Source organism: Antechinus flavipes, chromosome 5 (genome assembly GCF_016432865.1).
Source record: "Antechinus flavipes isolate AdamAnt ecotype Samford, QLD, Australia chromosome 5, AdamAnt_v2, whole genome shotgun sequence".
NCBI lineage: Eukaryota > Metazoa > Chordata > Mammalia > Dasyuromorphia > Dasyuridae > Antechinus > Antechinus flavipes.
Window position 1 is genome coordinate 278,736,304 of NC_067402.1, and position 13,145 is coordinate 278,749,448.

At 37.6% G+C, this 13,145-nt stretch overlaps 1 protein-coding gene across 1 annotated transcript in view; it reads right to left on the reverse strand.

Moving 5' to 3' along the window:
- The window catches only part of APPL2 (adaptor protein, phosphotyrosine interacting with PH domain and leucine zipper 2), an 80,757-nt gene that overhangs the window by 48,660 nt on the left and 18,952 nt on the right, over positions 1-13,145 (reverse strand). The window contains exon 3 of the mRNA XM_051961340.1: positions 43-102. Coding sequence (XP_051817300.1) covers positions 43-102 — 60 coding nt within the window. The remainder of the gene's footprint in view (positions 1-42; positions 103-13,145) is intronic.

Here is a 13,145-nt window from a genome sequence, read left to right on the forward strand (position 1 = left end):
GCAGGTGATTAATAAATACTTTATAGGATTGAATCACATTACCTGTTTCTCATATGCCAGCAACTGTTTGGAAAGTTGTTGGGTAGCTAAGCACATTTCATTCTGTAGGGAAGAAAAAGAGATACCGATGTTAGCACAAAGTGTTTAAGGGGACTTCCAAGAACCAGCTCAGATCTTCCTTATTGTGGGGGTCAGATTTAAGACACATTTGGGGCTCCTCCATTTTATTCCTTCCTTGATTTTATTCAGTTATGGGAGTCATTGGGATGTGGTGGGTTAAAAGATTGCTCTGAAGGTAGAAAAGATTTGGATTCGAGTCCTCCTGACAAATACTAGCTGTGGAAACATGAACAAGTCATTTCATTCTTGCAGCATAAGCTACAGACGAGTTGCCCATCTGTGCTGTGGGAGGGAGTTTCCACAAGGGAAGTAACACACATATATCCCGGTGAAACTGAAGATTTGGATGTGAACCCATTTATTAATTCCTTTGTCCTCCCACTACCTCAAGCTGTCAACCACAGTGGTTGTGTGCCCTCCTTGGCAAGAACTAAGCAACAAGTCGAATTTGATTCTTCCTTGCCTTTGGAACTGGGCTGGCAATAGCTCTGAAAAGCAATGGAAAAAGCCGCCACAGATCTCCTGGCATCAAATTGCACCAGAGGGCAAAAGGAGAAAATGATAATTTGCCACTCAACTCCACCTCCTTTGGACTCAAGTAAAGAAGGGGTCAGGGCAGAATATATTAGCTTCTCAGGAAGGTTTAACGGAGGCAGGTGCCCCATACGATGTTTCTGTTGGTAATAACAAACATTACAACATTATCTCACACTTATATAACACTTTTAGGTGTGCAAAGGGCTTTTACAAATATGATTTCCTTTTCACCTCATAACAACCCTGGAAGTGAGGTCCTATTATTATCCCCATCTCACTGAGGCTAAGAGAAAGCTTGTCCACAGATTGCACAGTGGGAAAGAGGAAAGACAGAGACAAAGAGACACAGAGAGAAGACAGAAGCATAACAGAGACACAGAGAGACAGACAGATAGACCCAGAGATAGACAGAGGGAAGGAGGAAGGAGGGAAAGAGAAAAAGAGGACACAGAGAGAAAAAGGGCAAAAAGAGAGAGAAGACAGACACACACAGAGTGGGGAAAATGAGGAGGGGAAGAAAGACAGACAGACAGAGAGAGGCTACATGAGGCCCCTCTGATCACTCAACTGTCTCTCCACCCTTGAGATATTTTGTATTCATTTTTAATACTAATTGGTAACATTCACATAGAGCTTTAAGATACGCACACAAAATTTTGCATATTTTCTTAAATATATGCCCGGCACTGTGTTAAGTGCTGAGGACACACAGAAAGCATCCCTTTCCTTGAGGAGCTCCCAGTCTAATGTAATGTCTCCTCTGATGCTCATAGCCACGCTCAAGCTTTATTTTCCCAATAAGAAGACCAGGTTTCAGAGAGACTAGTTGAATTTCCCAGGGTCACAGAGCCAGTCTCTAGGACAGAATTCATACTCTTACTGTTTTTAACTCCAAGCCTAATATTCTAGCTATTTACTTATGATGCTTGTGGTTATCATGCGCTCCCACATCCCCCTCCCATCTGATGAGATCCTGGGTCGGGCAAGACCTGTATTTATGGCCCCATGCTTATGATGATTGATTAGCTGATTGACCATTGTGTGTCTACAATTCAGGAAAAGCCACCCAGATAGTCGGTTAGTCCTTCTAGCAAAAGCAGAGGTAATTCTTCTATGGATTTTTATTTGGAAGGTACTATGACAAAAGACCCAGTCATGGGTTAATAGCCCAACTCAAACATAAGCCTCCCTAATGGTGGCTGGCAAAGGTGGAAAGATAAACTTTGAGTAAACCTGGAAGAAAAACAGAGTTGCTGGTAAAGGACTCATTGATCTTACCACATCCTGGAAGACCCAGTGGTGGCTGGGATCTGGAGCCACCCAAATGCTATTGAGTTGAACTGATTCCCAAATGTTTCTGTGCCTCTAGGACATGTGATTTCAGTGATGTGGGACTTTCTATTGGTTTGGGTCGGTCACCTTTCTTATATAGAGCAGTTTGGGGAAGTTGCTGTGTGGTCAAATGCTCCATCCCCTGCTTGTTGACCTCTCCTTAGAGAGCCTCTTGGATCTTAGTGTGACAATTTAAAAGGTTTGAAAGACATTTTCTGAGTAATTTAATAATTTTATTAATAAGGCCAACAGGTTATTAATAAAAGAATAGTCATTTGGCCATCTTTATTAGACCTTTAATGGTGGTGGAGTCGCAGTTTATAAGCCCTTCAAAGAGTAGATGTGGTTATATTAAACTGAGGGTCTTGAGGTATATGACTTGAATCTCCTAAATCTTGGTCAAAGATGCATCAATTTCTATATTACCCAACAAAAGGGAGGATCCATATTTCCCTGACCTGTATGAGCAAACACAATGAGAAGGACACTCATTAGCCCAGACTTAGAATTTCTTTTACTGACTGTTAAGAATCAGCCTGGGTGAATCCTTGAGATTTCCCATACTAGTTGATTTCTGGATGACTTAGTAGAAAAAGGGAGAAGCTTATTCCTAATATAATAATTAGTTACTAAATATAAGAAAGAAATATTCATTTCATACAATGATGAGGTCCAGAGTAATTGGTTGCAATTGGCAGAGAGAGACTGCAGTTTTGATGGAATATTTGTCTATAACCTTTTCTCCTAAATAAACCAAAGATAAAATAAACTAAATAGCCAAAGAGAATGGCTATCATGAATTCTTCACATGTTTGAACCCCAGCATTTGGTGCCTACAATCTCATCATTTGGTACTAACCTCCAAACACATCATTTGGAAATAGGAATTGCTCCCCTAAAACACATCAGCAGCAGGAGCTTGGCTTGTATATCAGGCTTTTCCTTGCTTGGTAGAATGTAAGCTCCTTGAGGGTAAGGGACTATTTCATCCTTTGTATTCCCACTACCTACCATAGTATCTGGTACACAGTAGGTGCCTGATAAATGCAGACTGACTTACTAATGGATTGCTGGGTTCCACAAGAGTTTAAATTCCATTGGCACAGCCTCCTTTGATTCCAGGTTACCTGTGGTTCACAATGAAGCTTCTAGGTAGAGATTTACTCATGACTTATGACATCGTTTAGGTTTAGGGCTGGAAGAGATCTTAGAGACTATTGAGACCAACCTTTTACCAAGAAACTGATTTATGGAAGTAAAATACTCACTCAAGATCATGCTGCTAATCTGAGCAGGCAGGACCTGACACAAGTCCAGGACTCTGCCTATTTGTGCTCACTAGCTTATGAGCACTTAGAATTGTATGGGCACATAGTAGTTGCTTAATAAATGCTTAATGACCAACTAATAGATCTAGCTGCCTCCACCATCTCTCTCCTGAAGATGTTTCATTGGCAGTTCTTATTGGAGTCATAGAAGGCAGAATAATAGATGAAGAAATGGAAAGGATGCAGAAGTGTTAAACATTAGCAAATGGTTCTTTGGGGGAAGAGAATGCCTGCAAAACACACTGGTAAGATTAACCTGTATTATTAATACTCTCTCTATCACTTTCTTAAGCCTAGCCAATCAATCAATCAATCAAACAGTCTGATTTGTTTGATTTTTGAGGTGTAGATGCTCACAGTGAAAATTTAACAATGGGCTCTTCTTCATAAACTAGTCTGAGCTAGGCTCCAGCACTCTTGGTCATTTTATAGATGAAGAAATGAAACCCCTCAGACACAGATTAAATAATATGGCCCAAATTACATAGGTAATCCCCGAGGCTCTAACTCCAAACTCTGACACAGATTTTATATTTCACTTTGCTTTCTCTTCATTTTAGGCATTGTGAATATTCTTCCTTATTCTGCTCATTTCCTTCTGCATCAGTTCATTGAAGTCTTCCTTTATTTAGTCACATTCATCACATTCATCATTCTTTCTGGCACAGTGATATTCTATTCCATTCATGTACCACAACTTATTTTTCTGTTCCCAATCAATGTCCGCCTACTTATTTCCAGTTCTTTGCTACCACAAAAAAGCACTGCTCTTTTGTGTTTTTGGTGCTTCTGGGGACTTTTTTTTTTGGTTAACAACTTCCTTGAGGCAGAGCAATTGGTTTTGTGGGTCAAAGCTTGTTGGATTTTTCTTATCGGAAGTAAATATTAATAGAGGACAGAGATAAGTAAAAGTACAGAGAATCAAACCCTTCCTTCAACTGTTTGTTCCAATTTCTACTCAATTGTGTGTTCCATCTGCCATTAAATCCCATGGTTCATAGCGGTTGGCCAAAAGCATAGTGGTTGGATTTTGAGGTTCCTGGAGAAGGTAAAAGTAATTTTAAAGTAGATAGCTGCAGAAAGGAGATGGAGAAATAAGGATTCTGGCTACAGAATAAATTGTCCTACGTGAGTATAACAGAGTATTATTGTTCCATAAGAAATGATGATAGGAAGGATTCTGAAAAATATGGGAAGATGATAAATTGATACAGAATCAATCAAATGGAACAACATAACAATTTATTCAATGATCACAACACTGGGAAAGCAGCATTGAAAAAAAAAGACCAGACTTCAGTCAATGTCACACAATCTGGATAGGCAGCATGGTCAGGGAAAGGAGCACTGTCTTGAGAGTCGGATGACATAAATTTATATCCTATCTCTGATACTTACCACTTATGTGATATTTAACCTCCTTAGGCTTTATTTTCTTCATCTGTAAAATAGGTTGGACCTCATGATCTCATAGGTCTTTTCCAGTTCTAAAATGATCTATGTTTCCATAGGAATGGCAGATAGGAGAGAGATGGGGGCACTATAGGTGCAGAATGAGGTATATACTGCTAGACATGATCAATACATTGTTTTGTTTCACTTAACTATACTGCTTCCTTTAAAAGAAAGATTTTATTGGGGTAGAAGATTATTGGAAAATTGCATCATGTTTATTTATATTTAAATAGTATTTTAGTTTTCTAAATGCATATAAAAATGGTTTTCTTTTTTTGAAATAGCATTTTATTTTTCCAAATATGTGCAAAGATAATTTTCAACATTTACCTTTAAAAAACCTTGTGTTCCAAAATTTTCTCTCCCTTCTCCCTTCTCAAGACAGCAAGCAATCAGATATAGGTTAAACATGTATAATTTAAGGATTTTTTTCAACATTCATTTTTGTAAGACTTTGTGTTCCAAATTTTTCTCCCTCTCTCTTTTACTTCCCCCCTCCTCAAGATTGCAAGCAATCTGATATATGTTAAATATGTGTGATCCTTTTAAACATATTTCATTTTTGTCATGTTGAATGATATCTTGTTTTAAAAAAGATAAAACAACAAAACACTTAAAAATTAAATAATTATTTTTAAAGGAACTGATACTTTACTCTGCATTAAATCAAATTACTTATTATTGTTCCTGTGACCAATAATAAAAATGTGACTGTGTAATTTATTCACAAGACAGTTCATTGTGGCTTAAATGTCTTTATGAGCTAATGAAATGATCGGAGGATCCCATTTCGACTTAATTAAACTGAGTAACAGACCAAACCAAACTGAACTCCCACACCATGGTGAACTCTGAAGTCTTAGCAACAGGTTTTGCTGAAGGCTGGATCTCATAACAGAACCATTTCTCTCTCCCTATTCTTGAACCCTTCCTATTGTCTTGAATTTTCAGGCAGAAACCTGAATGGAAGTCTTGATGTGGCCATTTGTGAGAGGAAAATAAAGGGTGTGAGGGAAGAGAAACATAGTCTAATGTGTAAAAGGCTAGGGCCAAAAGGTTGTTTCAGGTAATGATTGGGGCCTCTCAATAGCGGTGCCTTACAAAAGAACCCGGAAGGCTCAAAGCTTTCTGTGAGCTCCCTGGGGACCAAAAGAAACCCCAGGAGAGACCTCTCTTCCATGTCTGCTTGGCTGTTACAGGAGCTAAAAACACAATGAGAGGCATTCTGGGATGGTGGAGAGAGAGCCAGCCTCAATCCTGAAATCCTGAGATTGAGATGAGTTTAGTACCCATCCTACCCAACTGACTCCTGGCCAAATTCCTGACTCCTTCAATTCCCCTAGGCAACAGTAGTTAGAGACAAGCCTGGAGTCAGGAAAACCTGAGTTCCAATTCAGCCTTACTAGTCGTGAGAGCCTGAGCAAGTCACTTAACCCTCTTTGCCTCAGTTCCTCATGTGTAAAAGGAGCTGGAGAAGGAAATAGCAAACTACTGCATTATCTTTGCCAAGAAAACTCTAAATGGGGTCACAAAGAGTCACATGACTAAAATGACTGAACAACAACCTTCTAAGATTATAAATTGTAAATACTTGTTGATCTATATTGGTAGATGATGGCTTCTCATTTAGTAGCATTTTATTTTTTAAATATATGCAAAGATAGTTTTCATTGTTCACCTTTGCAAAATCTTTTGTTCCAAATTTTTCTTCCTCTTTCCCCACCTCTCTCTCTGCTCCCCTAGTTAGCAAGCAATCTGATATAAGTTAAACATGTGCAATTCTTCTAGATGGTGGCTTCTAAAAGGGGGTTCAACAATGAAATCACAGCTATCAAATATAAGTTGGCAAGAAAAGATAAATATGAGAAAGTCAGAGAATTACAGGAAGCCCTGTGTGAAGTAATTAGAACAGTAATAATAACATAATACCACAAGAATGCCAAAAAAAAAGCATAATGTAGATGAAAACAATATTAAATAGCTAAATAATTCATCCTCCATCCAGCTGCCAATGGTTTTCCAAGAGCACCTTAAGTCTGATACATGATTTGTCATTCAGCCTTTCAACAACCTCCAGTGGCTCCCTATTACCTCTAGGATTTACAAATATAAACAAATCTGACCTTTAAAGCTCTTTACAATTTGGATCTTTTAGAATCTTCTGATTTTTAAAAATTTCCTTCCTCTCTTTCTGTGTTCTTGGTATAATGATCTACTTACTGTGCTATTAACACAGTGCTCTATTTCCCACTTCCAAATCTTTGTACTGCCTGCCCCTTTGTCTCCACCTCAGAGATCCCTGGCTCTCTAAAGTCTCCATTCAGGTGTCAACTTCTTCATAAAGCCACAGTGGTTAGGGAAACCCTTCCCCAAATTATCTTGTCATTATTTCATCTCTATTCTGAATATACTTATATGTGTTTACAGCATCCTGAAGGGAAGACTATTCCATTTTTGTTTTTATATGTCCAGCAACCTGACAGAATTTCTGGTCCACAATAGAAGTCTAAAAAATAATTTCTGGTTAATTGATTATAGTATCAACCTAAAGACTTTTTAGTTGGTCTGCAAAGTTCAGACTATTTTCATCATAACATTTAAATTTTTAATTCAGAAGCTATCAGTAACTATAATCAACAAAGTTCTATGGGAGAGGATAATTTTTCAGAATTTTAAGAGGTCCTGGGACCAAAAAGTTGAGAACTTCTGGGTTACAGTGTTTAATTTTGGTTCAGGAGAACACGTGAGAAAATGCTTCCATTCTCCTGTAGAGAACTGGAGAACCATGGGAATAGAGCAGGGTGTGGATCTTATGGAGTAGTCTGCCAGTTTTATTTAATTGCTTTATCCTGCTATAAAAAGGACTCAACAGTGAGGATATCCAAGGAAACTGTGATGAAAAATATAAAAATCATTAGTAAAACTTTAAATAAATGCATAAAATAAAAACATGAAAGCAAAAATGAATAAGCATGAAAAAGAATCATAGGAGAAAAATTACTTGAGTCTACAAAAATTTTCCTCCCATTCTGAACATATCAGAGATAATGGTTCTCTAGTAAAGCTTCACTCCAAGGCCTTGTTGTCCATATCTTAGTTTTCTGCTGCTGCTGTTGTTATCAATCATGTCTAACTCTTCATCACCCCATTTGGGGTTTTCTTAGCAAAGAAACTGGAGTTTCATCCAAAGCCATGTCCAGTCATCCTGATCTAGATTTTGCCACTGAACCCAGATGATTCTGTAGGGGAAAGTGAGGCTGGTGACCTTGTATAGCCTTCCCTCAATTAAATCCAGTTCATTTTGCATGGCATGGCATCCCCTCTCTGATATCATGGTTCTCTTTGAGAACAAAGGACAAACAACAATAAGAACAACCTTCTCTAGCTCATTTGACAAATGAGGAAACTGAGGCAAACAATGTTAAGTGATTTTTCTAGGGTCACACAGCTAGTGTTTGAGAACAGATTTGAACTCAGGTTCTAATTCTAAGCCCAGTGCTCTATCCATGGGGCTACTTAGCTGCCCTTGGTTTTCTCATCTATAAAAAATGGGGGAGAGGTGGACTAAGGTTTTAATATCTGTAAAGGTCTCAATCTATGATGCTATGATCCTCTGAGCTCTGGAATATTTCTTTTTCTTTTTCTTTTTTTTCTGAGGCAATTGGGATTAAGCGACTTGCCCTGGGTCACACAGCTAGGAAGTATTAAGTGTCTGAGGGCAAATTTGAACTCAGGTTCTCCTGTCTTCAGGACTCATGCTCTATCTACTGTGCCATCTAGCTGCCCTAACCATTGGAATCTTTCAATAAAGGTTTGATAAGAACTCTGATCCCAGGCAATGAAAGATGCTACAGTTTCAGAATCCGATTCTGGATGGGAAACTAAGTCATCTCTAGAATTTCCCACCAAAAGGCTTCTAACATCTGAAAGGCTCATTCTTTCCCTACTATATTCCTCTCACTTCCTATTTTTTCACACTAAGTCATACAAATGACAAAGATACAGAAATCTATAATATGATCTGTCTTACCAATTCTTTATATCTACACAACATATACATCTTTACACACATATATTTTATATATTCATATACATGAATTTCTCAAGGGTGCAAACTAATTTTTTTTTTTGAATGAAGTCTTAGCACAAGCACTGATTCTCTTGGAGAACCAAGGAGAGATAACAACAGCACAACACGTGATACATAAAAGGTGATTACTAAATGTGTAATCATTAATTGACCATCACAATGCCCAGAATATAGCTGGTTTTTAATAAATGTTTGCTATTTGACCATATGAATTCAATAATGCACTTTGGCAAGAATTTATCAAGTGTTACATGGGCAAGGTTCTCTTGGATCCAGGACAAGGATTTTCTCAGAATTGGGCATTGGTTCCCACTCAGTGGTTTGAGAGTCTGATGATTGATTGTACATGCATAAACTATATCGGATTGCTTGCTGCCTTGAGAAAGGAAGAAGGAAGGAAGGAAGGAAGGGAGAAAAAAAAATTTAGAACTCAAAATCTTGAATGTTGAAAAATATCTTTACATGTAATTGGAAAAATAAAATATTTTTAAGATAGTCTCATTATGATCCAAGGAGTCATGCAGAACAATTCTTTAATAATGTACTTTAAGAACTGGAAATTGAGGAATGGTTGAATAAGTGATAGTATCTGAATATAATGGAATATTATTGTTCTATAAGAAATGATGAGCAGATTGATTTTGGAAAAGCCTGGAACTGATGCTGAGTGAAATAAGCAGTACTAAGAGAAGATTGTATATAGCAACAACAAGATTATGCAATGATCAATCGTGATGGACACGGTTCTTTTCAACAATTCAGTGATTCAAGACAATTCCAATAGATATGGGATGAAAGGGAGCATCTATATCCAGACAGAGAGCTATGGAGACTAATGTGGTTTAAAACAGAATATTTTCACTTTTTTGGTATTGTTTATTTATTTTTTTTCCTTATCATGTTTTTTTCCCATTTGATCTATTTTTTTTTGGTGCAGCATGATGAATTTGGCAATATGTTTAGAAGAAATGCACATATTTAACCTACATTGGTTTGCTTATTGTCTTGGGAAAGAAGAAGGGAGGAGGAAAGTAGAAAAATGTGGAACACAAGGTTTTGCAAAGGTGAATGTTGAAAACTATCTTTGCATGTATTTGGAAAAATAAAATATTATTGAAATAAAAAAAAAAGAATTAAAGTTGTAGATCCCAAAATCTGAGTTCAGATCCTGCTTCTGAAACATAGAGGCTACATGGTCCTGGATAAATCACTAACCTCTGTGCCACAGGCAGCTGTCTAAGACTTTCAAAGACTAAGAAGTGGAATTACCGCTCTTCTTCTCTGGGAATTCCCTATTCCCCGGATTACCAATTTGGTTGCTGTTGTTGTTCCAGAAACTTCTTTTATCATCATTTTTAAAATAATATTTTATTTTTCCAAATACATGCAAAGATAGTTTTCGATATTCATTTTTTTAAGATTTTAAATTCCATTTTTTTTTCTCCTTTTCTCTTCTACTTTCCCTCTCTGCAAATGCTCTATCCACTGAACTATCTAACTGCTCCTTCAAAAGATAATAGAGGCAACTAGGTAGTGCAATAGATAGACCAATCCCAGAGTCAGGAGGAAATCTACATCAGATTACTTACAACTCTGACTGCCTCCAAGAAAGAAAAAAGTCCAGGAAACTGCTCATGAGAAAACTCCTTTCAAAAAATCAGTGATCACTGATTAAGTACCTGTTATGTCAGGAACCAAGAATTTAAAAAAAAAAAAAAAAGAATATTCAAAGTTAATTGTTCTTCAACTGATAGAGATTCCTGGGGAAATGAGAGGTGAAGAAAGTGACTTGTTTAAGGTCATATAGCTAGCACGCAGAGTGAAAGGCAAGACTTAAACCTTGGTTCTCCTGACTTTGGTTATTTATCTGTGGTGCTGGCTGCTTCTCTTGGACAAAACTGATTATAAAGATCATAGATTTAGAGAGAGAAGAGGATTTATGATAGAGGAGGAAAATGAGGCTAAGAAAAGTTAAATGACTTGTCCGGTATCACAGAATAGGATTTGAATCCAATTCCTCCAATCCAAAAGTTAATTAATGATCTTTCTTTCTACCATACCAGATTTCCTCTTAAAATATATCCTCATAAATATCTGATTAAAAAACATTTTAATGATTGCTACATATTTTGATTCCTCCCTGATGTTCTGCTGTATATATGATAACATTTTGTTTTGTTTTGTTTCTTATTTTGTATTTAGTTTCTAATAAATAAATTATTTACCAGATATATAAAAAAAACATTTTAATGATATATTTTCATTACCTATATTTCTCAATATATCTATCTCTCTTAAGCTTCCCAGAAAATAATTTCTTATAACAAATAAGAAAATAAAAGTCTAGCAAAACTAATCTACATATTGAAAAATTTGGAGGCTATGCATTTGCACTGCTCCCAATATGGAATCTTCCATCCCTGCAAAGGAGCCAAAGGCCAGGCTTTCTCCCATCTTTTCTCCATTGTTTTGTTGTTTTTCTTTCTATTTTTATTGTAGTCATTAAGGCTATTTTGTTATTGTTGTTGTGTTCACTTCATTTTGCATCTGTTCATATAAGTCTTTCCTACATACCTAATTTTTTCTACTTTTCTTTCTTTTTTTTTCTTCCCTTTTTTTTTTTTTTCTGCTGAGACAATTGCAGTTAAGTGACTTGCCCACAGTTCCACAGCTAGGAAGTATTACGTGTCTGAGGCCAGATTTGAACTCAGATCCTTCTGACTTCAGGGCTGGTGCGCTACCATTATACCACTACCTGCCTAATTTAAAAAAAAAAAAAAAAAAACTCCCAAAGGTAGCTTGTAAATACATTGGGAAGATGGGAAAGGAGAGGGGGCTGGAAGTTGATTCAGAGAACATTTCAGGGTAAACAGTGTGTATGTCTGGGGAGGGGGGGATGACACTAAAAGAAACTGAATAAAATTCAGGCAGATAAAAGAAACCCATCTTAAAACAAATGGATCAAAGAAGAGATGCTGTGCTATTTGTAAATCCCAAATCAAGACTCTGAGCAGAACTGAGACCCAAGCAGCCGATCCTGACGCCTCTGTTCCCATGATTGTTCGGGGCTGTTCATCGGAGGTTGGCAGCTGGGATTAGACAGTCTCACTCACATCCTCTGCATGAAAATTAGAGATGGGAGGGAGGGAGGTCTTTGGCCAAAAGAAAAGCCCATGTGAATGTCATGTGCTCTGAGCTCCAGCCTCTTGGAATGCAAGGCCCGTTTCTTTTTTGGCCAAACTCAAGTTTCTGGCCCAAAAAAAACAAATGCTGAAGCGGGAGCTTGGATGTTACCAGGTAAAGGCCTGTGGCAGTGGTGGAAATGGGGGCTAGAGGCTCTTGGGAAGGGGCCAGAGCCTAGAGGACAGCATTTTGAGATTTCTAGATCTCCAAGTTGATTAGAAATGATTAGATTTCAGTGCTAAAGTCATTGAATTAAATAAAATGTAGTTAATTTATGAAGCTGCAGTTACTGTCTGCCAGGCATCGGGAGAGACAATAACCAAAAACAAAGAAGCTCCTTTCCTCAAGAAGATTCCATTCTGAGGGGAAGAGGGAACAACATTCAGAGGACCACCATGCTTCCAGTCATCAGGTTCACAACCTGGCTGCCATCTTGAATCCCTCTTTTTTATTTTCTCTAAAAATCTAATCCACTGCATTATCTTGTCACATATTCCCACATTACACCTCTCTCATCCATTTCTTTCCTTTTGCTGCACTTGATACTGAGACACAAAGATAAATAAGCAGGATAATCCCCACTTTCAGAGAGATTCTATTCTAATGGGATAAGAAAACATTCTGTGGAGTGGGAATGAGGGCCAGAGAGGGTTATTTTGGTAGTGTAGGTCTAATTACATTCAAGGAGAGCTGAAGGGAGAAGAGGGTGGCATTTTCCTACCTTCCCTTAGCTGCTTCTCTTATGCAAGGGACAGTAAACAAATTTGGAGTTCTGGGGCAGTAAACAAATCAATACTCAGGAATAAGGAATAAGGGGGAGAAAAGGATCCTTGGCAAATTATTTAACTCTTAGTCCCCAGGCATATCACAAGGTGCTGAATTGAAAAGTGACATTGATTTGTATTGGTAGAAGGAATTTCCTCACTGGGAGTTCCGTGAGTTAAAGAAATTGCAATTTAACCCCGAAGACTACATAAGAAATAACAAATGATGTAGAACTTCTCTGGAGAACATCTGTGAGGAACAGAAAGGAGGGATGAGAGAAGTATATGAATTTGCATGGTGGCAGTCCTGTATTCCTGGGTAGGAATGGGTAATGA